At 37.5% G+C, this 26338-nt stretch overlaps 1 protein-coding gene across 2 annotated transcripts in view; it reads right to left on the bottom strand.

The window, feature by feature from the left end:
• BABAM2 (BRISC and BRCA1 A complex member 2) overlaps positions 1–26338 on the bottom strand; it is a 161634-nt gene that overhangs the window by 134722 nt on the left and 574 nt on the right. The window contains exons 2-4 of one of the 2 annotated variants that reach the window (XM_057397022.1): positions 25794–25899; positions 23226–23385; positions 7574–7650 (exon numbers count right to left, since the gene is read on the bottom strand). In XM_057397022.1, the coding sequence (XP_057253005.1) occupies positions 7574–7650; positions 23226–23353 (205 nt within the window). In that variant the 5' untranslated portion in view covers positions 23354–23385; positions 25794–25899. The remainder of the gene's footprint in view (positions 1–7573; positions 7651–23225; positions 23386–25793; positions 25900–26338) is intronic. The other variant, XM_057397023.1, reaches the window with a different exon arrangement.

The raw sequence follows: 26338 nt of genomic DNA on the forward strand, positions 1-26338 counted from the left end.
CCATCACAGAGGTACTCAGTACAAGGATCAGAGTCCAGAGTCAAAATTAACATGGTGATATTTTATTTTATGTTACTGTTACTTATAATTGCTGTCATTGCTTCTACCAGCCTAGGATAAACATGCCTCAAATCCAAACTCCCAAGTCCCTTTAGTAAAAGTAATTTTGAAACCCATGTGTATCTCAAGATTATTTTTCCCTATAGTCATCTTCCAAAACACTACACAGTACATGGCTGAAGGGTTCTCCAGGTTTCAAAATAAGCAAAACTATTATTTCAGTGCCTGTTGATCATAAAATAACAAAACACTAGTGCTGAGACATACTCAAAACATTTTACAACCCCATGGAACCAATCAAATCATGCTGTTGTCCTTATTTTCTAAGTAAGCCAGAAACACAACACCCTCTTCCTACAGTACCACAGGTTTTTATCCAAATGCAAACCCTCATTTATTCTGCTACAATCAAACCTCACACAGGCTGGGTGACATTAAAGACAAAAAAGGTCACAACCAAATGGCATTTCCACTTCAATGTAAACAGTTAGAAAAAAGCTGTGCTTTCTATCACCAGTGGTTTTCATTCTGGCAGTTAAATACTGCAACTTACTACTGAAGATGTAACCTTAGAACATTTTTTTCCACTGACTTAAAAAAGGAAAAACGCATCCCCTTGGTCAAATCTTATTCTAGTAAGTCTCACTTATGCCATGAATCCAAAAGCGTTCAGCTAGTTGGTAAAGGAAAGAAAAAAGAACCTTTTTCTGAGCCATGTTAGACATTCACCCACTTGATCCCCGGCCTCTCTATCTTTTCTGTTCCATGCTCTCCTCTTCTACATAGTTTCTCCCATGTCTTGCTTATTTTACCATACTAGGACAGAAAAAGCAACACCTCTGACTCTCAGAAGCTTGGGTACTAAGGAATGAGTTAGCTCTATTAACAACTACAAGCATGAGATATTTTCATAAGTTATATATTTTTCACAAAAATACACCATTCAAAATCAGACTAAAGAAAGGGAAACAATCCTAAATCTGAATTTTATTCTTGTTAAATACCACAAAGCAGAGAAATTAAAACTGCAGTTAACAGTTTGCTTGGCAGGAGTACGACACATAAATTGAAAAAAGCTTCTTTGCCGTCAAATACAACGTATTTAACCAAAAACAATGGCCAAGGCAACAGCAAATCTGGTTTTGCATCACATTAATGTTAACACTAGTCTCCGCATTGTGCTTACAAAATACAAGGTGGTCAATATTTTGAATCACAAGCTACCAGTTTGTCCTGACCCAGTAGAAAAACACATTTTTTTCTTTTTACCTTTTTTTTTTTAGCAATTTACAGTTACAAATTTAGTTGAATAACTGCACAGTTTACCAGTGGTTTACCTTCCTTCAATATAACTGTGCTGTGGTGAAACCATACAGATTTTCAACCAATAAAGCCACTGGCAAAACTGTTGTGCTTGAAGAGTCTGAGAATGGTTACCATTTTAATTTCAAAAGCAAAACCAGCAAAACCCCCTGCATTCTCTCCCCTTCTCACCCAAATGAAACAAATACCCTTTTCTCTTGTATCTCCAACCCACGAGTATGCAGATCCTCATGTTTCAACTGTTATTCCCTTGACAGTGGTGTTCTCAGGGCTACTGACCATGACCATCCCACTGTTAGAACAAAGGAAGCAAAACCTTCATACTTGTATCATATTTCTCTCATTTCTATAGATACACTAGCCAATAATTACTTCAGTGGAATTACAATTCCAATTAAATACTACTACAGAATTTGAAATTACTTTAATAAAGTTAAAGCCATGGGCTCAAAGATAAATTTAGAAGAAAAGGGATGTATGGTAGATCTTTCTTTTTTCATTATCCAAAAATATTACTTTCTCTTCCTTTTATCTCCTCAGGCAAACAACATTATATTTTGAAATATTTTACTTTACAGAATTTCAAAAGAAAAGATAATATGCTCCCAATGGTCAAAAAAAAAAATCATATTTAAATCTATAATTTCTTTAAAACACACACACACTGTTCTTCTCTCATCTATCAAAATGCATAAGCAATTCTAACAAAGTAGTAAGGATTAACTTAAAGCAAGACAGGTGTAACTCTCAAACAGAGATATTTCTTAAATTCTTATAGTTGCTTTCCACTGGCCTCTCCTATATACAGTTCTTCCTCTCTTGATAACTTCCCTTTTGAGATATTCTTCTTTCTTTTTGTTAACCATACCATATATTTGGTAGTATTGAAAGATGGGGTTAACATCCCTGAAGGCAGCAAAATTAGGAAACAATGTACCAGTTAACTTCCTCTACTTTTGAGAGCATATCTGTATTCTTCAGCTTTTACTGACGCAAGAATGTCTAGGTCAGCACTAAGTACAGAGAATAAACAGACAGTAAGTAGAACCATATTATTCATCTATGCAGAATGCTAACGTATCTCTTCTAATAGCCACACAAGTTGTAGACAAAACCCACTGATCAATCCCCTCTATAAAATAATTCTTACCTAAACCAGCCACTGTTAACTGTCTTTACAGGTACAAAAATAACCAGTTATTCACTACAATCTGCAACCAAGATATCAAGTCAGTGTAGTCAGCAGTAGGACAGGATTTAAATGAACTAAATGCAGACCCGCTGACTTGTCACTGGATCCCACTATAAAGATTTTTGGTCTAGAGGCTTGAAGTCAAATTCAGTAATAGACTATCTATAGAGCCCATTATTAATTGGCTGGCAAGAAAGATACAGTTCCTGGAATGACAGCACAACTTTGGTAAATACAAAATTACTACTGGGAGAAGATGCAGGAGTAATTCCATTTTTGCTGGGGTGTTGCTGTCCATCTCAGGAATAAAGGCAGATGAAATTCTGTACAGTACATTATGAGCTATATTCTTAGACCACTTAGGCAGCAAAACTGTGATTTCCTCCTCTAAGACCTGTAACTAAAATGAGTAAGACAGGAAAAAATAGAAATCAGAAGCAAAAAAGGAAAATCCAAGCTTTAAACGAGACAAAGGATGTTCTTTGAGATCAAGGAAATCAAAGTGGTGCCAGTAGAACCCAGAGCTGTAATCCTCTCACAGAAAAACAGTGAAAATCAGACACAAGATTCAAATACTAGAGTTCAAGAGGCCACAGAGAACAGTAGCATTGCAAGGGCAACACATTGTTTAATCACTGTGAAATTCCAGATGACAGCACTGAAAGACAGAGAGAGAGGGAGGGAGGCATCAGTGCCTGAAAAAGAAAATCTGAAGAGCATAGGCAAAAAAAAAATACACAAAAACAAAATACTACCAAGAATCAACCTCTCTTATCAGCAAGAAGCAGTGAAAGCTTGAGTGACAAAGGAAAACCAAAAATCAACAGATTCCAGGGTTCACTGGGAGAAAATTGCCATGACCAAGAAACTGATTCTTAATGGTATATTTTAATTATTAATATTATTCAATAAAGCCCATTACAGTTTAGAACTCTGCTTAGCCTGACAGTTTCCACTGTGACATCTGCTTTGATGGTTTAGCAAGGAAAACCAAAATATCTGCAAGAGTTACAAAACACTTCACCTGAAAATACACAAGTACTTCTCCAGAAAGAATACCAAACTTTACTCAGCAGATACTGCTGTCCAGTTAGCAATAAAGGACAGCTCTGCATGCCACTTTAAGTAAGCTTTATCCTTGGAACACAGATTCAACCTCTTCCTGGATATTACAGACAGTCTTCTTGGAGTCAAACATTACAAGCTTTGAAAAATGCAAATATAAAGGAAAGCACTGAGTTTAACAAAACAGCATTAAGTGCTGGATGAACTGATAAAACAATGTCTGCCTCAGATTTTAACTGACAGTCAAGGAAGCGTAGACTCAAGTTTTCTAACCATTCTGGCCATGAAAACACAAAACTTATGGTATCACAAACTAATTTATCATAGAATAGTTTGGGTTGGAAAGGACCTTAAGATCATTCAGTTCCAACCCCCCTGCCATGGGCAGGGACACCTCACACCAAACCATGGCACCCAAGGCTCTGTCCAACCTGGCCTTCAACACCACCAGGGATGGAGCATTTACAACTTCCTTGGGCAACCCATTCCAGTGCCTCACCACCCTTACAGAAAAGAATTTCCTCCTTATATCCAATCTAAACTCCCCCTGTTTAAGTTTTAACCCATTACCCCTTGCCCTGTCACTACAGTCCCTAATGAAGACTCCCTCCTCAGCATCCTTATAAGCCCCCTGACAACACACATTGACATAGCTTTTTCTCCAGCATAAAATTGTGGTTATCTCCAAGGTCTCCAAGCTTCCTAGGTGGAGCTGAATAACATTCCAGCAGCTTGAAATACATGCAAGAGTAAGGTGAAACATGGCATCTGAAAAAAAAAAAACCCTGATTAGGTAACTAGCTGGATCTCCAGAAACGCATTAGTTATGAACAAGCCATTGTTAACTCACAAGATGTTTACAAGATCCTACCAAAGCTAATAAAACAATTGTTTTACACTATAGGCTGTCAGCCACTGCCTTGTCTGCAAGTACTTTCTCCTTTTTCAAGGAACAGTGAATTTTCTGGTCTTTCAGAAACGAGGACTGTGACTATGCAATTATACTTCCCTAAAGTAGCAAACCAACAGTTTTCGACACACTAGGATTCATATTAGGGTATTTGTGCAGTGGCAGCGGTTATGATTGACGATATGCAAAGATCTGATCTGTTGCAAAGAGGATGTAACACAAACCACAAAGGAACTACACACTTGAGCCTGTATTTGGTACCACATAATAAAGACCGTACATTGGTGATCTTGAGTATTTTCAGCCAATCTTTTTATTCTGGCAGATTTCGCAACTTTCTTTTGCAGAAATATTCTGCCTTTGAAAGATAACATATCTAGCAACAGCCTACAACAAAGTATCTACAAATCTCTGGTTGCACACCATGGCCGTCTTCCCTTGCCAACATTACAGATCTAAACACAAAATTATTCAAGCTTTCTTGAATCTGCTCACATCACTATTTATTCCACATGCTGTGAGACTGAACGATTCACAGCATTTCCAAACATGTAATGCTGAAATGTGGAGTATTATTATTACTTGATATTATTAGGTACCTCTGAAAAGATACACTTGTTTACATCACTTTCAATTGATCACCTTAAAATACGTAGCATGGTTAGAATGCGTGGATTGGGTTTTGCAAAGGTGGAGAAGAGCAGTAGCATTATAGTTGTTTCCTTTAATTGCTTATGTGATGTACAAAATAAAAGAACTGGGGAGGGGGGGTAAGCAGCTGATTTCTCAATATTTAAATTCAAGGCATAGTCCATAATCATATTTCTAGGTATTCTAACTGGACTACAGTCATTTAGTATGTTATTATAGTCTGTATTCCTATGTCCTTGCATACAGACATTTTAATCTACTAATTTTCCTTTATGAATCTGGAACAATTATAGCACCTACTTAAAAACAAGTAAAGATGTAAAGCTCTCAGAATGTACTAGTAAGGCCCTGTATGGTGATAAATAAGAGAGTTACTACAGTCCCATAGAAAATAAAATACTACTCTCTAAAGCAGTATCATCCAATGAAGCCTGTTTTCACCGCATCTTGATTGTCGTCATCAAGCAAGTCTCATGCAGAATCTACCACACACTGCAGGACACATGAAGACTCAACAGGTTGAGTCTGCTACACAGTATCACATTTTTTTTTAAACAGAAGTTTAAATAAAGACAAAATCTACCCAGTAGGGTTGTTGGCTTCATATAAATAAGGCCGTTACTTACTGAATATTCTGCATAAATGCACAGCTATATCCTTTTCTTCTTTGAATAATTGCTAGCTAGGACTTAATATTTCATTTTTATCTCTTGGGAAAGATTAGTAAAGCCTCTTGAGCCATAATTTCATACTTTTAGAATAGATAAAATAGTCACAGTAGACTGATACACGAGCCTAGCTCCCCTCTCAAACACACGAGCAAACTTCTAGACCACCGACTGGGAAAGTCAACTTTCTTTGTAAGTGCCAAATGGAAGATTTAAAGTACTTCTAGTGATAAGAAGTTTAATTGTGTTGATTTCTATTCATAAAGAAGGGCTTTTAGCACACTACATAATGACAAGAAAAACTACTACAGAAGGAATACAACTTATTTAAATGCCTTGGAGAGCTCTAGCATATGTATGATGCAGTCTAAGCGGATTCTATCAAAGCAGCGTTTGAAGTGTTTACCATTTCTGTTCACACTAAGTACATGCGCCTCCAGACAGCATTATTTTCCACAGACTCCACAAGGTAGCTGAGCTTGGACAGCATCTCTAGAGACTGCCTAGTCCAATCCCTCAGCCCAGAGCAGCGTCACCAAGAACAGATTGATAAGGACCGCATCATCCAGTTGCTTTTTGAGTATTTCCAAGAATGGAGAAATACAAGCTACACGAGCTCTGAATACACTGTATTCCACTTACTGACCACCCCTGCAAAATGAGGGGGGGGGTATTATATTTAAATAGAATTTTCTGCATTTCAATTTGTGACCATTTCCCTACAGTGACCAGCCTGGCTCCATCTTCACCATTTCCCCCCATCAGGAATTTATACACAGTGAAAAGATCTGCCCTGAGCCTTCTCTTCTTGAGAAACCCCAGCTCTCTTGGCCTTTCCTTGCACAACAGAGGCTCCAGTCCCTCAGTCACTGTTGTGGTCTTTTGCTGGACTTATTCCACTGTGTCCATGCATTTCTGGCACTAGATAGACCTGAACTGGACACAGTACTACAGACGTGGTTTCCCCAGCGCTGCCCTAAATCTAAAATCACCAAATTTTAAATTTTACTTTATCTGAAAATTCTTCATCCCTTCTCATGTTTCAGTTGTTAAGAGATAAAAACAACACAACCTTACCATTTTTTACAACTCAAGTGTTTAGAAAACTGGCTTTTACCTTCTAAAAACATAAAAAAGCAAATTTTATCCTAATCCTTTGAAATAAAACAAACTAATAGAAGAGTGGACAAATGAGCCAGCTATCTACAGAGCCTCCAAGGGTAAGGAGGATTTAACCACACCACTAAACCAGAAAAAAAAAAGTCACATTTCTCTAATTTGGTCAATTATGGCAGTTACTGTTTAGAGACACCTAATAAAATATCAGACCAACTACTTTTATTGGAGCTTAATAAGGAATTCTTCATAAAAGAGAAGGAAACAACACAAAGCATATACAAATCAGAAGTGAGTCTAAAAATGGTCATGAGATTGTCTTGGTCATGAGATTTTATTAGAAATACTGGGAGGTGACTTTTGGCTTTCAGGATTCATGTTTTCAAATTTGTAGCATTAAGGAAGGCTGTAAACTTAAGTTAAAAATTAGATGTTTTTACAGTCGCATATTCTTAGAGCTGAACCTTTAAGAAAAAACAACAAACACAGGTATCTCAAACCTCTGAAGTCAGACACACTGGAAAACTTAGTATGATACAGAACATTGAAAGAAAGGCCAAGATGCAATAGCAATAGTTTTTAACTTACATTTGAGTGTTTCTCCAGCATAAGGGATATGTAGCTTAAACCGATCACAGCTAGGTCCAGGGGTCAAGGATGTACAGCTAAAAACAAAGATAAGAAAAGAATGTGCTAAGCAGTTACAGATGGTGGCAAATACTGACATTATTCTACAGGGTAAAAACGACTGACATAATAAAGATGTTGAGAATACTAGAAATACTCATCCCTAGGATTCTAGAAAAGAAGAAAAGATGGGAAAGATGCAGAGGCCCGTTCTCTTTTGACCAGCAGTTCTCATAACAGCATAAGAAACTTCAGGATCTGCGCCAACTATCTTTTTTTTTTCCCCATTTTAACACAAAAAATATATACACAATTGGTTCAAGAGTGTTATTAGAATCATATACGACTCTATATGAACTAGTCAAAGCCACCAAATTATCCACTTTGTATACAATTTTGCAGGTCACAACTCTGTCTGTGCCACAGTACCACGGTTACATGCCCTCTATCCCTGCCATTCAGATGAATCTTAGTCTTAATACACAAATGTTCAGCCACTTTTACCTACACTAAGCTTTAACTGTTCCCCTGTGGAAAAGTCTTACAATAAGTCTCCAGGTGAGCAAGTTTCAGATTCAGGTATTTGAGGCTGTGACAGCTGAGCACGTACGTTCATGATCTGTGATTATTGCATAACTCCTGTTTATCCAGAGCATCACAACAGCAGTTGGGTCTTACATTGATGAGCGAACATTTTATGAACACAAAAGTCACTGAAAAACTGTTCAGCATCTAGGGCAGAAATGATCAGCTTTTTCACAACCTTTTAAGTCATGTGCCAAAACCTTTGCATAACAAAGAACCAAAAATCTCAGCTGCAAAAGGAGAAACAGCAACACAAATTGTTTCACCGACAGGATCGGTCCCTGGAGCTGTCACCACTATGGGCTGGCAGGCATGATAGGTCCCAGCAGCAAAAATGCTGGAAGTCCTCAGCAGTACATTGCTACCCATATCCAGGGATCCCAGAAGTCTTCTTGCTAGCCTTGTATCTTTATAGCCCCAGCACCAGAGCTAGGCTTGTTGCAAGCCACTTAAAGCTCAAAGCTATACTGGCCAACTCTGGACGAAAGAGTGCAAACAAGGTAGACAAAGGTAAAATAACTTGACTAAGCTTATATATTGGACCACTGGTTGAGCTCTAATACAAACTGCTGACAATATAATGAAAGGAGATAGGTTTACTGGGCCATACACACACTAAAGGATAAAAGATGAGTAAGCGAAAAAGTAAAAACTTTCATCCTACCTTATCAGACAGAAACACAACTCCTGCAGCTCTGCTTTAGCTCAGAAGAGGCATCACAGCAAACAGGGCAATGCTAATTCATATCAGCATACTCTAAATGCTTTAGAGAGCCATTTTTCTCAGACACTGGCTCTACACTCCCTTCTCTTTACACTTGCAAGTTAAGGAAACCACATGTAGAAAATCTGAGACTGTTTTTATTCAGTGGGCTACATTTACTATTTAACCAAATTTCTGCCCACATGCAGTTTCATCAAAAAGAAGCAACCACAGAACTCTGGATCAATTAACTTTAATGACGCTTCGACAAAAACACTAGAAAACATAAGCAAACCACTTATGCACACCTAGAATCTAACACAGACGCAATTAACAGCCTACACCGATTCAACGATACACTACATTTCTTTCAGGATCGTTACAGAAATTAGAACACTGTCCTTGCAAATAAAAGGGAAGCAACAATGTCCTATCTTCACTTCAGAAAGGTCTTGTGAGAGCACCATGCAAATGTTTTACAGAAACAATACACATCCAACTAGTATCAGATGTGTGCAGAGCTGACTGGAAAGCAAGTTTCAAAACAGATTAGTTCACATCTTGCTCCATCTAGGAAGAATGAACTCACTGGGTTTTCTTCTGGTATAACACTACTTCACATTTCATTGAAAGACTGATGATGGAAAAGAGATGATGTTTATAAAACAGGCCAACAATTCTACACAAAAGGGAATGCAGCATGCTGGATGACAGGACCAGAGCTGGAAAATGTTTAGATTTAACAGTCTGTATTACTTCTTTATGAATTACATCTAGGTAAGGCTTAGCCAGAATAGTAAAGCACCACCATTATCACTGGGAGCAACATCAGTTTGAGAATATGAAAGACTGAAGCTTCAGTGCAACAGAAATAACAAAAGAGTATAATTTTTTTCAAAGATGCTTTTTTTTTTCAGTAGGTTAGAACAGTAAACAGGAGTGCCCATCAGTATGGTGCTTTAATGGCTGTCAATTTTACAGCTATAGATATGAAAGTATTATCTACTTTCAAGTCATTTCTAAGGCTTACATCATGTATAAGGCCAATTCTAGGAAGCATACCAAAAAAGCGAAACAAAAAACTTCTCTGCAGGTTCAAAACTATCTCTGCAACGTCCGTTAATATTTAATGGGAGATTCTTCCAAGGTATCATAGGTCACAGTCTGAGACGCATTTCTCAAATACCATCAAAATAACTTTGTTGTTAGCTTTTCAGCAGACAAAAAACTTTCTGATCCTGCAAATACCCTACAGTTTTTACTTTTAGTAAAATGGGCCATTTGGAAATACTTAAGGAAAGTAGAATGTTCTATAACATCAAAATAAAAGCCTGATTTAATGGCAAATGTCCGTAAAAGCAATACTAAGTACCTAGATTACTGAACATCACTAGAGATGTTTTTAATTTTACTGGTATAGAAGTGATAGAAAGTGACAATATTCACAGTCTTTCCTTCGTTCTTTCTCAGATTACTCTGGCTAGGCTGTGCAAGAGGCTTCAATAACTGTGACAGGCTGAGCAACCAAGCACAAACCTTACATGCATCCATTTGAAAGGAGGCAGCTACATCTCAGTATAAACAGTAAAAGAACAAAAGTTCTCAGGCAAATCAAAACTTTGCTATATCTAGCAATCTATATGTGACCTTATTTCAACAGATTGCCACAGATAACGGGCTGGCTACGGACATCTGCTTGAATTTCCTTAAATCACAGAACCTCTTATAATTACAAACGTGCCCAACCCAGAAGCATGACCTCTCTCTCCTCCAAAGTATAAGATTTTACATTTGCTGATCCTTTTAATTAATGTGGTCCACAAAAAAGTCACATTGAAAAGGAATTGCTTTTAACCAGGTCTGTTAAAGATTATCTGTTGTCCTGTTTTCACAGGAAATTGACGGATAGAACAGCAATACCTCATGTTGAATATTAATTTCAGAAGCTGACTCCATCTCATGATGAATGATGTGCTATCTCCCTCTTCATTCACAGAAAAATATTACACTAGTTTGCACATCTTCATCTAAATAGTCAACATTTTACATAGGAAAGCCATGGAAGCAAGAATTAACACTCTGATGCTCAGAGCAGTGATATACATTAATCTTCATAACATGATTAATGCCATACCACAATATCTCCCACAATGGTTTCCCTATTAAAACATCAAAGAATCATTCACTTGACAAGTTTCCAGGATGAAGGAATATCCTTGAAGGTATTGCTTAAAACCATACTGCCTTGTTCAGGAGCTGTACTGAGACCTACATTTGGAATCTAGTCGATGAAACTGAGTATGCAAGAAACCATAGCTGAATATAAACTCTTCCCTTTCTCAGCAGATTTTAGCTAAATTCCTTGAGCAAATACAGCAGATTAAGCAAGCTGAGATACATTACATTCTTATGAAATATGTATTCCAAGTAGAAGAAAAGTAGAACATTCCTTCATTCAGTGTTTGATGCATCTTACAGTTGGAATTGTCTGTGACCTGCTGGGAAAGGTTTCCTTCACAGTAAATACACCACACATAAATCAAACGAGTTCTTATTCAAATAAAAGGTCATCGTCAGCACCAGATGCTTAGTTAGAAATGTTCAGAATTCTTCACCAGCCACAAAAGGAAACAGGAAAGATTATCCAAGAGGGAAATAAATAAATAAATAAATAAATAATTCAGGAAAGTTACTCAGTTTTGCTGCTTGGAATAAGGCATCAGCCTATAATAATAGTTGTGCCAGAAGGTATTTTTTTCAGAATCAATCCTTCTTCCCAGAGTATTCAAAAAGCCTCTGGAGAGGCAGCTGCAGGTGAGCTTAACATCATGGTCTTCTCTTCCACCAATGCATTTATAATTGACAATTCTTTTAAATGAACTCTTCTTCTGTTTTGCTTAAGTTAAAAACCAACCAACCAACCAAAAAAACCTTTCCCTTCTGAGCCACTTTGACAGGAGGACTGCAGTATTTGACAATAAGGAGGACTGTGGTAGGTTTCAATATGGTCTTCCTATCAACCAGTCATCTACAACCACCACTTGAAAGTATTTCCAAGACAAGCAGCCTTAAATTATTTGGGCTCTGGTAAGATCTTAGCAAAAAAATAAGTTCTGTGCCAGCTGAAGGGTCACAATGAAACAAGAACCCAAGTGTTTACTACCTTAATCCTTAAAGACTGGAGATAAGTGGTTAGTCTATCCAAAGACTTAACAAAAACCCAACTCATAACCCCTATAATTTAAGGAGCTTAATACTGAGACTGTCTAAACCAAACAGCAAGAAATGCAAAGGCTTCTTTAATCTCATGATGCTTAGTCTACTGCATTTGCTGTTCTTGAGGATCAGTACTTTTTGGATAATAGACAACATTTTTGTTCACCAAGCTGCTGATGTAAAAGCCAAGAAAATGTCACACAGCATCAGAAATACCCTGATGGAGAACACTGCTAAAAAAACCCACACACACAAATAAAAAGAGCAACACCACAAAGTACATTCTGACCATTGGCTGTATTCCCAACCCTTCCCATCTCCAGAGTACCTAGAATACGTTTCTAATTGTGCCTATGTGTGTCACACAAAGATACTGCTAGGGGGAAAAGGAGGTCAAGTTCCTTTCACATCACAAAAGGCTAAAGAAGAAAATGAGGATTATTTTTGTAATGATGAGGCAATTCAGTCAGGGGTTTAGAGGCTGAAGGTTCTGTCAGCAAGAGTCAAATATAATTCAGAGGCAAAGACAAGTAAATCCCTCATTACTAGTGAGAGGCAGCAAACTCAAAACTCCACCCAAAGCTCTTATGTGGTCTTTGCTAAGAAAAACACCTTCATGTTCAACGCAAGTAGAACAGCCTCTAGATTCTTTTTCCCCTCCCCTTTTTGTAGATGGAAATCTGCTCCAGTGTTGCTTGAAGACACATTATTTTGCCCCGTTTAATTAAGAATTAATTGCAGAATTCACAACAGATGGGTAAGTCATCTACAGAGGCATTAAGAATAATTAAAGTGTATGGAGGGGGGAGGAGAGTGGAAGGCAGGCCAGCAGGTGACAGGGATTTTTTTGCAAGGATCAAGAAACAGAAAAATGGCAAAAGTGACATTTTAACAGCTGACACTGGTAGTGAAAACCTGTATCACACTCCAGCTCCATGCAACAGTGCACAATGCTTTACAGGTTCCTAGGAGCCTGCAAATACACAAGAGTACTGAGCAGCTGCTACTGAAAACCAACAGATCCAACCAAAATTCTGTCAATCAGGCCAAATTTGAAATGGGAAAGATGGTCTAGTCAACCAATATTCATCTTCAGTTCCCCTTCCTTGTACAAACATATGCATTACACATATGAGACAGAAGGACTTGCACTTAAAAACACAAAGACACACACCACTGCTTTCCAGTTACAATTAGAATGATCACTACTTAGTTACATATTCTAATTAAAATATTAAAATCTGAAAGCCCAGTGATAATTATTCCCAGGAGCTTTCCAACAGATAAAAAAACCTCATAAAACTATTTTGCAACCTAGATGGTTTCTTTAAACCTAATAGAAAATTAAACTATATATAGAGTACTTTTGGTATTGTTATACTGATGATGACATCGTTTATAAATCCTGTTAATGTGGACGATATTCCATAATTGTAACAGCATTTCAAGAAATAGCTCTGAAGTGGGAAATTCCAAGGTGTCTCCACATATGTCAGCTATATTCCAAACAAAACCTTCATCTTCTCTCAGTGCTGATCTTACTTTATGCACATATTTATGTTTTCTGGTATGAAGCTCATCGTACTAACTGGAACTTTCAGAAAAGAGGTGGGACACTAGGCAGAACACATACCCTAGGAAAACAACGCCTCGCTTCCCCTTCTGTACCCACAGGCAGAGTAGAGTCTCTTAAAAAGTAAAGTTCAAACAACTAAGATTAATTCAGCTGCCAGCAACCTGCTTTCACTAGAAGCACTGCGCAAAAGCATCCAACGACTAGTGTCATTAGTAAAACAAATACAGTAGCTGAATGTTAACAGAAAGTGTAGATTTACATGATATGAGTGAGAGCTTGCCAAAGCACATGTTGCAGGTGGGGAGAGCTCTAGGCCTGCTTCTAGAACTACAAATTTCCTTCACATCTGCCCTGGTCTTGTGGCAGGTATCCCCCAGTTTCCCAAAGTACGGCTACATCTGCTGGAAGCAGGCATTCAGCCCAGTCTCTAGGAGGGAAACAGAGGATGCACACATATGTATTTTCATATATATTCTCAGAGAACATCTACATTAAAAGAAAGCATGTACAAAACCTGTATGATCGGGATACTTTTTTTAGCATCACAAACTATCTGTTCATTAGGCCTAGGAAAGCTGGTTTTAGAAGAGCTTTTCCCAGCCACCATAGGACAGGTTGGAAAGAGCCACTACAAAAAGGAGCATTAAGACAGAGTTGCTAACCAGCACCACATCTTATATACTTTAAGGTGTACTTGAAAGAAAATCTCCAAAGAATAGTCCATTTCAAAGGCTTCCACTTGTAAAATCCCCATAGTTTAGGGTGGGAGCTCATTATTATTGGGTCTCAGGGAGCTAATTACGATACAAATTACAACCAACTGACAAAAGAAAATTTACAACAAAACATGCTTTACAAACATGATTTTCAAACATCTTTTATAATCAAACTGATCACCTTCGTAAGCAAGACCTTTTACAGTCTGGTAGTTGCCTGTAACTCTTTACAAACTACACATGGCACACTTGCTCCCCAGAGTAACAAAAGAGAAACAGAAGACGGAAATTTTAATGAAGGAGCGATTGGAAAAAACTAACAGGAACAAGACAATTGCAATGGGATAACACCCAATGCACACCCAAGTTTTAGTGAATCTGCAGCATCATAAACTACCTTTCCATCACACATTCAGCAAGGGAAAAGGGACTACTTCATTGTAAGGTAAACCCAGCTGTACTTCAAATCCTTGAAACTCATAAGCAACGTTTTAGAGAACACATGAGAGAGTGGCAGAAGCGTCCTTTAGAGTTACTACATCTCTTTCCCCTCCTGGCAGATTTAAAGTTCTGCTTCATATTTTCACAACTGCCATTTGATTATGCATTACTTGGTAATGAATTAGAATCTAATAATCTCTCATGTTCTACCTCTGCTGTTCTCTAATGTGAATTCAATTTCTGAAGAAAGAAAAAGAAAACCACCAGATAAGGAACATTTTTACTTTTAGATTACTCTAAAAGAGAACCATTCTTCACCAAGAATGAATTACAGTCTACCACCTGCAGTTTCAGATCCTTTCAGTGTTCACAGAAAGAGCATATTCATACAGCAAGTCACAAAAGCTAAGCTATTATAAACATACCTTTCATAAGTCATTTAGCATTGCTCCCAACATTGGCTGTAGGAGCCATAAAGTCTCTTATTTTCTAAGCCATTTATTTCACCCAAATAATGTAAAGTGGGAGACATTTTGAAAGATCACTGGTAACCCTAACTATGAACAAGAATAATCCCAACAAGTGTTTCTATTGAACAAAGAACTGACCATCCAAACCAGAGCAACAGGTACTCCGTCCCATTTTCAGTTTACAAATAGTACTGCAGTGATGCACAGGGATCTGGGGCTTTGTTTTGGGTTTTTAGGAAAATACTGTTTTAGAGGGATTTATATTTGGCTTTTTTTGCTTCTTTTCCATAATGGAATTCTGCAGTTTTCTTTAATTAACTCAATCTCATTGGGTTGGGTTTTTTTTTATCTTACAGTAAAAAAAACAAAGAAAAAAAAAACAAAACAAACAAACCACCCTCATCCCAGTGGTCTAATTTTGTTCTTTCAGCCATATACCACAGATTACAAAGAAAAGAACCTGTGGCCTCCACTGTGGAGTGGTTTGCCTCAGAAATATCAATTCCCTTCTCTCAGGGAAGACAAAACAAGACTTTTCCCTTTTAACAACTTCTACTTTTCTATGGATTACCTTTACCTAAGGATTGAGTTCACTATGTTCAATGAAACATCAATTTCAAGAGCAAACAAAACTGTTCACTTACATATACAGCCCAAAGTATTCTTTTCAGATGCTCACTTTCTGCTAGACAATAGCTGCTTCAAGGTACATCTACATTGTGCAGTGCCAAGTAAATGCCTAAGCTACGTATCTCAAGAAACAGATTAAAATAGCTCAGGCAAAGCGTTGCAATGGTGTGTTTATTCAATTTCCAGTTGAATTTAAGATATGAAACCTATAGTACAAATTCACCGCTGGACAAAGTTACTTGAATGGTCAGAAAAATTTCTCCACCAGCCACAACAGCGGTTTGAGAGATCCCAAAGCACTTTAAAAGGTGCATTTAAAAAGGCACCAATGGAGAGATATCAGCTTAAGCATCAGCAGAAGAGACTCTTATGACAATGACACAGGTTTACAAAGTAATCAATAACATCATAAGGAAAGGCCTGCACAGTTTTTTATTTCCCCCAGTTAGAGAATGACTGTGTACAGAATCTGTTTTCAAAAGTTAATAATTTGCTTCTTTTACTATCACTGACTCACAGAAGCAATTTACAGAAATATTCCCATTGATTTCTGTTGGCTGTAATATAAACATAGCAGAATCAGCTGTCTTCATCACTGTTGTATACAGGTCTGTCAAGACTGAGCCTCTGACCACCTCCTGTGCTTTTAAAGCCCCTAAACTCATCAGACAATGACTGCAACAAACAGAATAAAACAAACAACAAGAAAAATCAATCTTTTGCTTCTGCTTCATTACAAGTGTATACTATCCTTTTAATGTTAAGCCATGTTTGTGTATATGCATATGAGAGCGTCAGGCATACATGAATTATAATTGCCTAGGTAAGGCTGGAAGAATTTACCAACCACCTATCCAGGAATACATTCTTCTCTGAATGAATAATTAAAAGCCAGTTTTCTCAGCTTCTTGTGAAATGTAATGTACATCCAAAATCTATAGTATGCAAGAGATCTATCCAGCTCATATTAAACAAATGTTACAAAGAAATTCGACTATGTACCAAATGATTAGATTTTTAGCTATCTTTAAAACAAAAGATAAAGTCTTCGGAATTTTTCTCCTGCAATGATGCACAATGCAAAGAAGTTAGACAAACATCTGTTCCAATCGCAGAAAGTGCTGGACAGAGACATACAATGTATTAATGCAAGCCCTGGCTTTCAAGAGTTGTTCAATGAATTACCAACGTACAATTACATACCTTGCTAAGATACATCTTTCCAACCATATTTGACACATATATCAGTACTACATCATGTGAAACAAACTGGAAAAGAAACAGCACCTGCATCAAATAGTTTCTTCTTATTTTTATTAAAGCATAAAGCTGGTAGACATTACATGCAGTTTTTTTCAAGGTCAAGGAAGGGCAAGTCATTCATCTCTCATTGTCCCAGACTAAAAATACCAGCAAATACATACCATGCAGTATTTAAATTGAACAAATTTTAGGAAAACCTATGTAATCTTTCAAACTAGAGCCCAAATTACCACAATTATCTAATACTACTTTTACTATTTAGAATAATTTCTTTACTCATAGCACTTGAAACTGAAAACACACCTCCTTCCTCAACAACATCAAGCACCTTGTTTAAAATTAATATTAAAAAAAAGCTAAACTCTGTGAAGAGTATTTACAAAACCATTATGAAATGTATGCATATAACGCTTAGATCTTTATCAGACAGACATTTGTCTTTGTTTTCTCAACATTCAGAAGTAAATGCAGGAAAGAGCAGTCCTGGGGATTGCCTTTTTTGGCCCAGCACAGAAAAATTGCTGTTTGAAGTTCCAAGCGCTCCTCCACAGTGATAACTCTCTCAACATGGTCCCATCAGAACTTCGGCCTGTTAAATTTTGCTTAACATCAAGTAATAAAATTCTTTGTAGTGAAGAAATGTATTTGTTATCAGAAATTACCTACTCTGTGCAAAAGTAACAGTTTATGACTTATCCAATATAACAATAAAGGACTCGTAAGACCATACCTCACCTAGAAATTGCCAATCCTCTCAAGTATACATTATACTCAGAACATTATCAGGTTTTAAAACAGCTTTTCATAGGAATTGTGTTCAGAAGAGTCAGACTCATTAAACTTCATACATAAACAGAATGCACGTTAAAAACCCCTCTATAAATACCAATGTGACTGATGGAATGTGAACTTTTACCAAGTAACTGAAGTTGACTCTTTCAGTTTAAATTAATCAAAAGATCAAGCAGAAGCTTTAAATAACCACTACAGTATTGTAATAGTATTTCATAGTCAAAAACAATATGATTTCATGAAATACGCACATAAAATGCATATTTACTTTAAAAAGGGAAATGCCCAAAAGAAAGGGAAATACCAAACCATATTGCAGTCTACTTGATAACACAAAAAAGTAAATCATCACTGCTCACTAGGAAACAGGGCAATAAAGTTATAAATAGCTTATTACAGCTTGATAATATATTTGTATGTTAAACATTACTTCAGAATCTACTAGATTCTTTTGACCACTCTTCACATAGATTTCTGTTAGGAACACACTGATTGTAAACACAGCTCAATATCAAGTAAACATGCAGAAATCAATAGCAAATCAGACAAGAGCAAAGAACAGAATACCAACACGGTTTACTACAAACCAGTTACATCAAAATTCCACAATTAATCTCCTCATAAATATGGAAAAAGTAGAACCACACAAGTATGAAATTTAAAATCTTTCTATGAGTGGTATCTTAAAAAAAAAAAGATTAGAATCTTAATATATGCAGCTTTAAATCACTGTATTCATTTTGAAATTCTGGCTGGTGCAACACATCAAAGTCATTTAAAAAACAAAGCAAAGTTTGTTGAGTAAGAATAGGCTTGCAGCATAATTTGGGGATCAAGCATGGGCCCTGATGAGCAGCTGTAAGGGAAAAGAAAAAGAAAACCAAACACCCCCCACCAATAAAAAAAAAAAAAAAGAGCTCTCAAAGGCAATGACCACCACAAATATGTTTTTCATTATTGTAATACACCATAGGAAAAGCAGCAGCCTCTTAAATAATTGGATTCTACATTATACAATAATTAAACACCCTTCACACAGGAAAATGTCCTCTATTTCTAAATCTACCTAATAATCACTTCAACATCTTTCCCATGATTATATGCATAAATGCTAAGAAAAATGGCTTAGCCACAATTCAGCTGGTTATGAGTAGATTTTAATACCTAATTAAGATGGGTCATTATTTCAGAGAGACACCACTTGAGATTTACTGAATGATACAATACATGGCATTGAGTCAACTGGCAGCAGTATTTTCTTTGAGTCTAGAACGGGGTAATAACCTATGCAGGAGTTAAAAATGCTTTGATCCACTCTGTCATCTCAAAGAATGTCTTTTATTAATGAAACAGAGATGCCGCCAGGGTTTTCTTATCACCAGAATCAATGCTGCTAACGGTGCTGTATTTTAGATGTGACCCAACACTCAGGTTCTGGTTTGTTCACTCTGGAGCCCATTTCACAAGAAGGTAACAGCACTGCAGAATTAGCCACCTAACTTTTTATTACTATTTCCATTGAAGATTTTCCTTCTTTCTGTCATGCCATATTGCTGAGCTCAGTTCAGGGGTACCCAGGTTTAGGGTTAGGTTGAACCCCAACCCTAACTCGCTCTACACCAGCAGCGGCCATATAATTTCTATAAACAGGACTTGTTCCTGAAGGTCCTGCTCATAGATGTAAATGTATTTAAGTGTCTGATGAGACTGGTACTGTCTAATAAGTTTGTAAAACACACAGACATTATGGAACCATAACATATCATTACAAAACATTTACATACTCAAAGACTGCAAAACAATAGGATTTCTTTACTATGACATATTTCCCTCCTACACTACCAAGCAAAGCAAATTAACATATCATACTTCATACTTCTAATCTAACATCAGCTCTTTAATACAGTTCATAAAACACAACAAACCTAAGTAGTCAATCTTAGCAATAAGTTCAAATAAGTGCAAAATAAGTTCCTTACTAAAACCATCTGACATATGGATTGACTTTTCAAATAATTAAAGGCTTAACATGTTTGCTATTTACAAATCAAAACCAACATGACTAATAAACCTGGAACTTGATCTTACATTGATGAAAGGGAAATTCTTTCCACTTTCAAGCTGAGAATGTCAAAACAATGGCTCTGAACGGGCAAGGCCTTAGAGATACCACTGTATTTAATATGTTACCATTATTCACTTTTAAGTCGCAGCTCATTTTGAAATCCTAAGAAATTAGAATGGATGGATCTTCAGTTTGTACACTTTGTGTTCTTATAACTGTAAAGCACCAGTTCCTCAGGGAAGTGGCGTAACTACAGCAACCCCTAACTTTCTATCAGAACTACAGTGTGGTACGTGACAGTGGAGCAGCCATGCAGCTCCTCCCCTTGTCCCCGAATCTTCCAGATGCTTCCATTATTGGAGTTAACAGTTATTAAGATGATTACTTTAAATATAGTAACATTTATTTTAGACTTCAAAAATCTTCCACACAACACACCAGTTATAGCGTAAAAAATACATATTTTGTAATAAAAATCTACAGACTATGGAAGAGATGTGTTTACAGCCCTCTTCATGTGTCAATAATGGTGCAAACACTACTCGAAAGCAAAGTTTCTGAACTCATACTTCTTATAAATGGTCGTATTCATTTGCAATCAAGAAGTATTTTTTTATTTAACATCATTCATCTAGTACCTCTTCCTTGCCTTCCTGTTCCACTGTTTAAAGCCTGATTCTGCTCCATTGAAACTGAAGGGAGTTTTGCAATTAATGTCCTGAACCTCATCTCTATTTCTCTAGCAAAGGTTCTCATTTTCCTCTTGCTTATGTCCAAGCTCTGCGTGCTTATACTTCTGTTTCTTCATGTGGCTATCACCTGCATTTACCTCTGCCTGCCATTTCTTCTGTATACCAGTGTTTGAATAGTCCTGAAATATAAGGGTAGGGAGGTGAGCAGAGCAATGGTTTTCAATCAATTTTTGGACTCTCTTCCTTAAGAGGCAGCAACAAATTCGCATCTCCTGACAATATCGTGGGTTGAAGATTTTTTTATTTATCAACTGATATAAGCCTCTCAAAAACAGTCTGTGGAGTCCCAAAGGCTCCTATATCAAAGGTTAAAGACCAATGAATGAGATCTTGAGTTATGGAAGGGACTCCTCTGCAATTCCATCTGTCTTACGTTGAATGATTTTACGCTGTTTCCCTATAAAGCATAAACGACAAGGAACTTTGTATTTACACACCAATGTGTAAAGCCAGAGTTTTCCTACTATAAAGTAGCAATTATTTATTTGTAAGACAAAAAAACCCCACCTTTTCTAAAAAAAAAAAAACACATGCATGACACGTTTTAAACAAGTTTCAAGCAATTGCTAATAAATCCCATTTACAATACAGCTTTTAAGAAACTTACTTGTACCCCCTCCACCAAAAATCACCTTAAAAAATAATTCTCAACTAAATGCAGACTCTTAGTTATCTCAACTCCAGCTCCTAATAACCTCAAGCCATAAAAAAAAACCTCAACATAGAAATGAACCTCATTCTTTATGTTCCAGAACAAGAATAAACAAATAAATAAATAAATTGCTAGCACTTGCATCTAGCTGAGCCTATGCCCTTAGCAATATACAGTCCAATCTCTGTCAGGTGTTGTATTTGCCTTGTAGACACCATGCTCAACGCAGTTAATACACAATGTGAATCCTTGGGTTTGGTAACAGGTGCTCCTAGTGCAGGTTTTAGTTTTTCAAAGAATAAACCCCTGGAAACATTCAGGATTTATCAAAGTAAATTCAAGATCATCTTGGTAAGATCACTGGCTGAAAACTTCAGACACTTCATTCTAAATACCTCTGAAAAGAGTCAGCAGGAAAACACCACTTCATATTATTTTAATCTGTCCTTTTAAAGACAGGCAGCATAAGCTTTCATTGGGCACAGAGAAAAACCCTTATCTGCCTCCCAACAAGCTGATACCTTTACCACCAGACTACTGTGTTTTTTCTCTATCATATTTTGCATTCTCAGATTAAATAGGAGAAACGTAAGATGTCTTCTAGGAAGGCTGAGATGGGAGCTTACTTCAAGAGAAAGCAAGGTCTAGCATGAAATGACAGCAGCTGATGCATAGACATTCAGCCTATCTCAGATAATTTGCAAGCCTAAATGGCAAACCAGACATCACTAGCAACAAAGTTATAGCTTCTCAGACTAAGTAAATCTGTCACAGGGTTTTACAGAGAAGAAACGGTTTCTTTCAAACTAACCCTAGAATTCACACCTCCTTCCTGAAAAGGCACTGTAACTACCAGAAACATGCAGCCTTACAGAAGCATATTAAACAAAGTTTTCAGCAGAACTAAATTTTAAACAACAGTGATTTCTGGTGGTTCTCAAGATGGGTTACACTACCATTCAAAATTACACACAAAGCAGCAGTTTGTGCACAAGCCATGATTTAGACACCTTAAGATAAGCCAGTTTCAGGCTCTGCACTCCAGTATTAAACACCTGAATCAGGGATGCCATTAGATGCCTAACTCTAAAAGAACAATGCTGTTTCCAACACACCCCATTTCAAGTATTCTTTTATCAGTGACCTTAGCTGCCTCCCCTCTCTGCCCAATACCTAAAGTAAACTGTAAGCACTTCACTTTCCCCATGTATTATTCACAGAGGTTACACACCAAAGTGCCTTTGTACATGTGGATCCCACGCTTTATTGCTATATGAAAACCATCGTGAACCCTCCCAAAATTAAAATTAAGGAGTAGCTTGACCCATTTCAAGCACTTGGCCCTTAGCCACTTGATGTACTGATCTTGAGGGAGTCACAAGCATTTTTTTCTTATTTAGCATATTCCTGATTAAAGGCAAAGTCACACAAATTTATCCTCAAGTTTTTAATTCACAGAAAAGATCGAGTAAGCAAGTGATAAACAACAAGAAAAAGTGTTTATCTTGCTTCGGAAAACCGGCACTATCAAGTGGCAGCAATGGAAGTGTTTTAACAAGAGTATTATTGCCAACAATATGACAAATTAAGTTTCCTAAACTATGAAACAGTAGTAAGACAAAAAATAATGTAGCTAGTATGTCAGCTCCAGATAGACTGGAAATGCTTAAACACACATGAACCTCATAAAATTCAGTCCTAGAAAGACAACTGTAATGGGCTGGATATCCTTTTCGGATGAGGATCACTTACCCAGACTTCAAGTCTGTGATCCGTAAACAATTGGTAGCATCCAGTCCTACTTTTCCATTTCTGACCACACTGGAAATAAAGGGTGAGAGTGCTGGAGAAATTCTGTTCAAGGCTACTTCAGGTGACATCTTAGTATGTTCCTCTTTCCTTTTGTCTTGAGCTGCACAAGGATGGTAAGGGGGAAATAAAATCAGAAAATATCCTACTTATTTGATGTAAAATCACATGCACTCTGCAAACATGGACAGAAAAAAATCTATGCATGCAAAGGATTAGGAATGTAGAGTAACCAAAGTGTGCACAGCTTTATAAAGAAAAAAATAAACACGGCTAATTCTTTTCCTCCTACCTCTGCAACATTCAATTAAGCCCATTTTTTCAACATCAAGATAAAAACAGACATATGTCCTAGGCTCCTTTAATTAAGACCCTATCCCTACAAGAAAGCAATAAAACTGATGGCCACTCTGACACTTCACAGCCTGTGCCTTCTCATGAGTGTTTCCACCAGGAGCCTGTAATTGACAAGCCACATCTGTTCTGCTTCCACCAAAATCAATGGCACTCACATTACCGACTGCAATGGGAGCAAGGGTTTGATTGTCTCTTCGTATTCTCATTTGTAATTTCTAATACCACTTGTCTAACCTTAATCAGTATTGCTTTCACATTACTTCCATTAGGTAGCTATTTACAGCATTTCACAATGCCTTTTAAAAGCTAACACTGCTTTTCTTTCTGTGGTATCGCCACACTCTTTGAAAGGCATCTTCATTCACAAAACAGATCAGGAAGCTGATGTGTCCACATTTTAAGCATGCCTTTTTAAAGAAGTGCTTGCAATTGTGTGACCTTATGCTGTATCAGTTAGTCCACTAAGTTAGCACACTTCAAGAACCTGCTACCTCTTAGCTGAAACGCAGAAACTGAACATGCACACATTTTAACTCATTGTACCTCCAAAAGGCTATAGCATGTGGACAGCAGACTGTGGTAAGAGAAATGGGAGAAAAGAAGGGTAACCTGTTAAAATGCTAAGTTATCATACTCGAGCATATTCTTAGGCAGAGAGTGTCAACAGAAAATTAACTGAACTTGATAGTTTGAGAAAACAAAGCCATAAATGAGTCAAGGTAACATAAACATGCCACTGACAAGTGGGTTAGAGGAGCTCATACTTAAATTCTGACCATTAAAAGATATTTTTTAGAAACATCCACTTAATTGAAAACCACCAATACATACTGTATTTACTTCCTTCCAAAATGCCCCATATGGGCTGCTGTACTAATAAGTGTTCTATAAAGAGAGTGTGAACAACTCATGGCAACAGTTGCAATTTGCTGTTGTTTCTAACACTCGGTTTACAAGTATTAGTTGGTAACTAAGGGATATTCCACAAACTGGTAACTCCCTGGAACTGGTAGCAACATTAAAGTTACACATTTTGTTCTCATGAAAGTCATTCCGACTGAAGGAGTGTGAAGCAATGTTCAAGAAAAGAGTATTTATCCTAGCTAGTTGGAATGTATCTGAATAAAGCAAAGGCCAGATACTCTAAGGCAAACAAAAAGACTAATAAATTAAGACTTCCTAAAACTGGCAATTATCTTTAATACTCTGGTTCTTACATTTTATGGTAGACAAAAAGCTTAAGATTAAATATCCATGTCCTAACACATAACACACTCTCCACACATTTGATTTGCTGCAATTGACAAGAGGCAACTACTTAAGTTCACTTAGCAAACATCCATAGCAATTTAAAATGCTACCTCCTGTTTGTTACTTTTCTACCAAAAATTACTGCCTGCTCACCTTTATTTTTCCCCAGAGGAACTGAGAGACCACAAGCCTCCTTCAGCACAAAATCCAATGGCTTAGATTGAACCACTAATAAAACATGAGTTTAAACTAATCATGGAATGGTTTTGGGTGGAAAGGACCTTAAAGCTCATCTAGCTCCAACCCCTAGGAAACCTTTCCTAGGCCAGGTTGCTCCAAGCCACATCCAATGTGGCCTTGAGCACTGCCAGGGATGGGGCAGCCACAGCTTCTATGGGCACCCTGTGACAGTGCCTCACTAAAGAACTTCTTTGCACAAGAGCGGCTAAAACAGAGCACATGTTTCAGTCTGCTGGCTCCACAGCTGGGAACTGCGAGGCAGCTAGACTGAAGAAAGCAAGAACTTCCTAATCATTAAAAACATGCCGAAAACTAAGCTATCCGCCTAGCAATCTTAAAGGTATACACAGGCCTCTCAGAATCAGTTCTGATCATGACACCTTAAGGGGATAATGACACTGTTAGGAAGACAGAATTGCGAGGCCTTAACGAGATACACATGGTGATCCAAGCTGATGATCTGATCAACAGCTGCACCTTCCAAAATGAACTGCAGGATGAGATTCCTTATCATTTTGTTACTAAAATACGCGGATATTGTCAAAACAAGATGCCAATGACCGCTAGGCATTTTTCCTAGTTTTATTGCATCATTTCTTTAAGATCCACAATACCTTCTACATAACAAGCCAGATATACAGGGTCACTACCAATTAAACTCACCAATTTATTTTGTAAACAGAGGTCTTTACAAACTCTAACGCAATTAGGACTGCTTTCGTAAGTTTCAGTTGTCACTTCTTTTTCCCAGCTTAATTTTCCCACAGCACTTGAAACAGAACACAAACAAACTCAAGGGAGTAAACGAAAACAAAATTCACTAGACTGTTTCCCTCTGAAAACAAAACATCTGAAAGAAGTAAACAAACTAAGAGTGAATCCTTTGCATTCGGGCAAATGTACCGTATGCTTCACAGTGACCCTGAAATCCCAGGCACTGCTTTGGGCACCAGAGAGCGTCCAGATGCAAGACACTTTGCTCCCCACCACAGGTAACAGCACTGTGGGCATTAAGTGAAGCAAGGAAAAGGTGAATATTGTGATGGAGGCCTTGAAGAGCGAGGGAACCTTTCCAGACTAACCCTCTCGCTCGGCTGCCGACAAGCGGGGCCTACGCTTTTCACTTCGAGGGTGCAACGGGTGTCTGGGTGTAGGGAAACCAGGGAACTCACGACCACCTTCGCCTCCTCCCGCCGTGGCCGAAGGCA

The sequence above is a fragment of the Pezoporus wallicus genome, unplaced genomic scaffold (assembly GCF_028554395.1).
Source record: "Pezoporus wallicus isolate ANWC-B61680 ecotype Strahan unplaced genomic scaffold, APGP_CSIRO_Pwel_v1 contig_14703, whole genome shotgun sequence".
NCBI lineage: Eukaryota > Metazoa > Chordata > Aves > Psittaciformes > Psittacidae > Pezoporus > Pezoporus wallicus.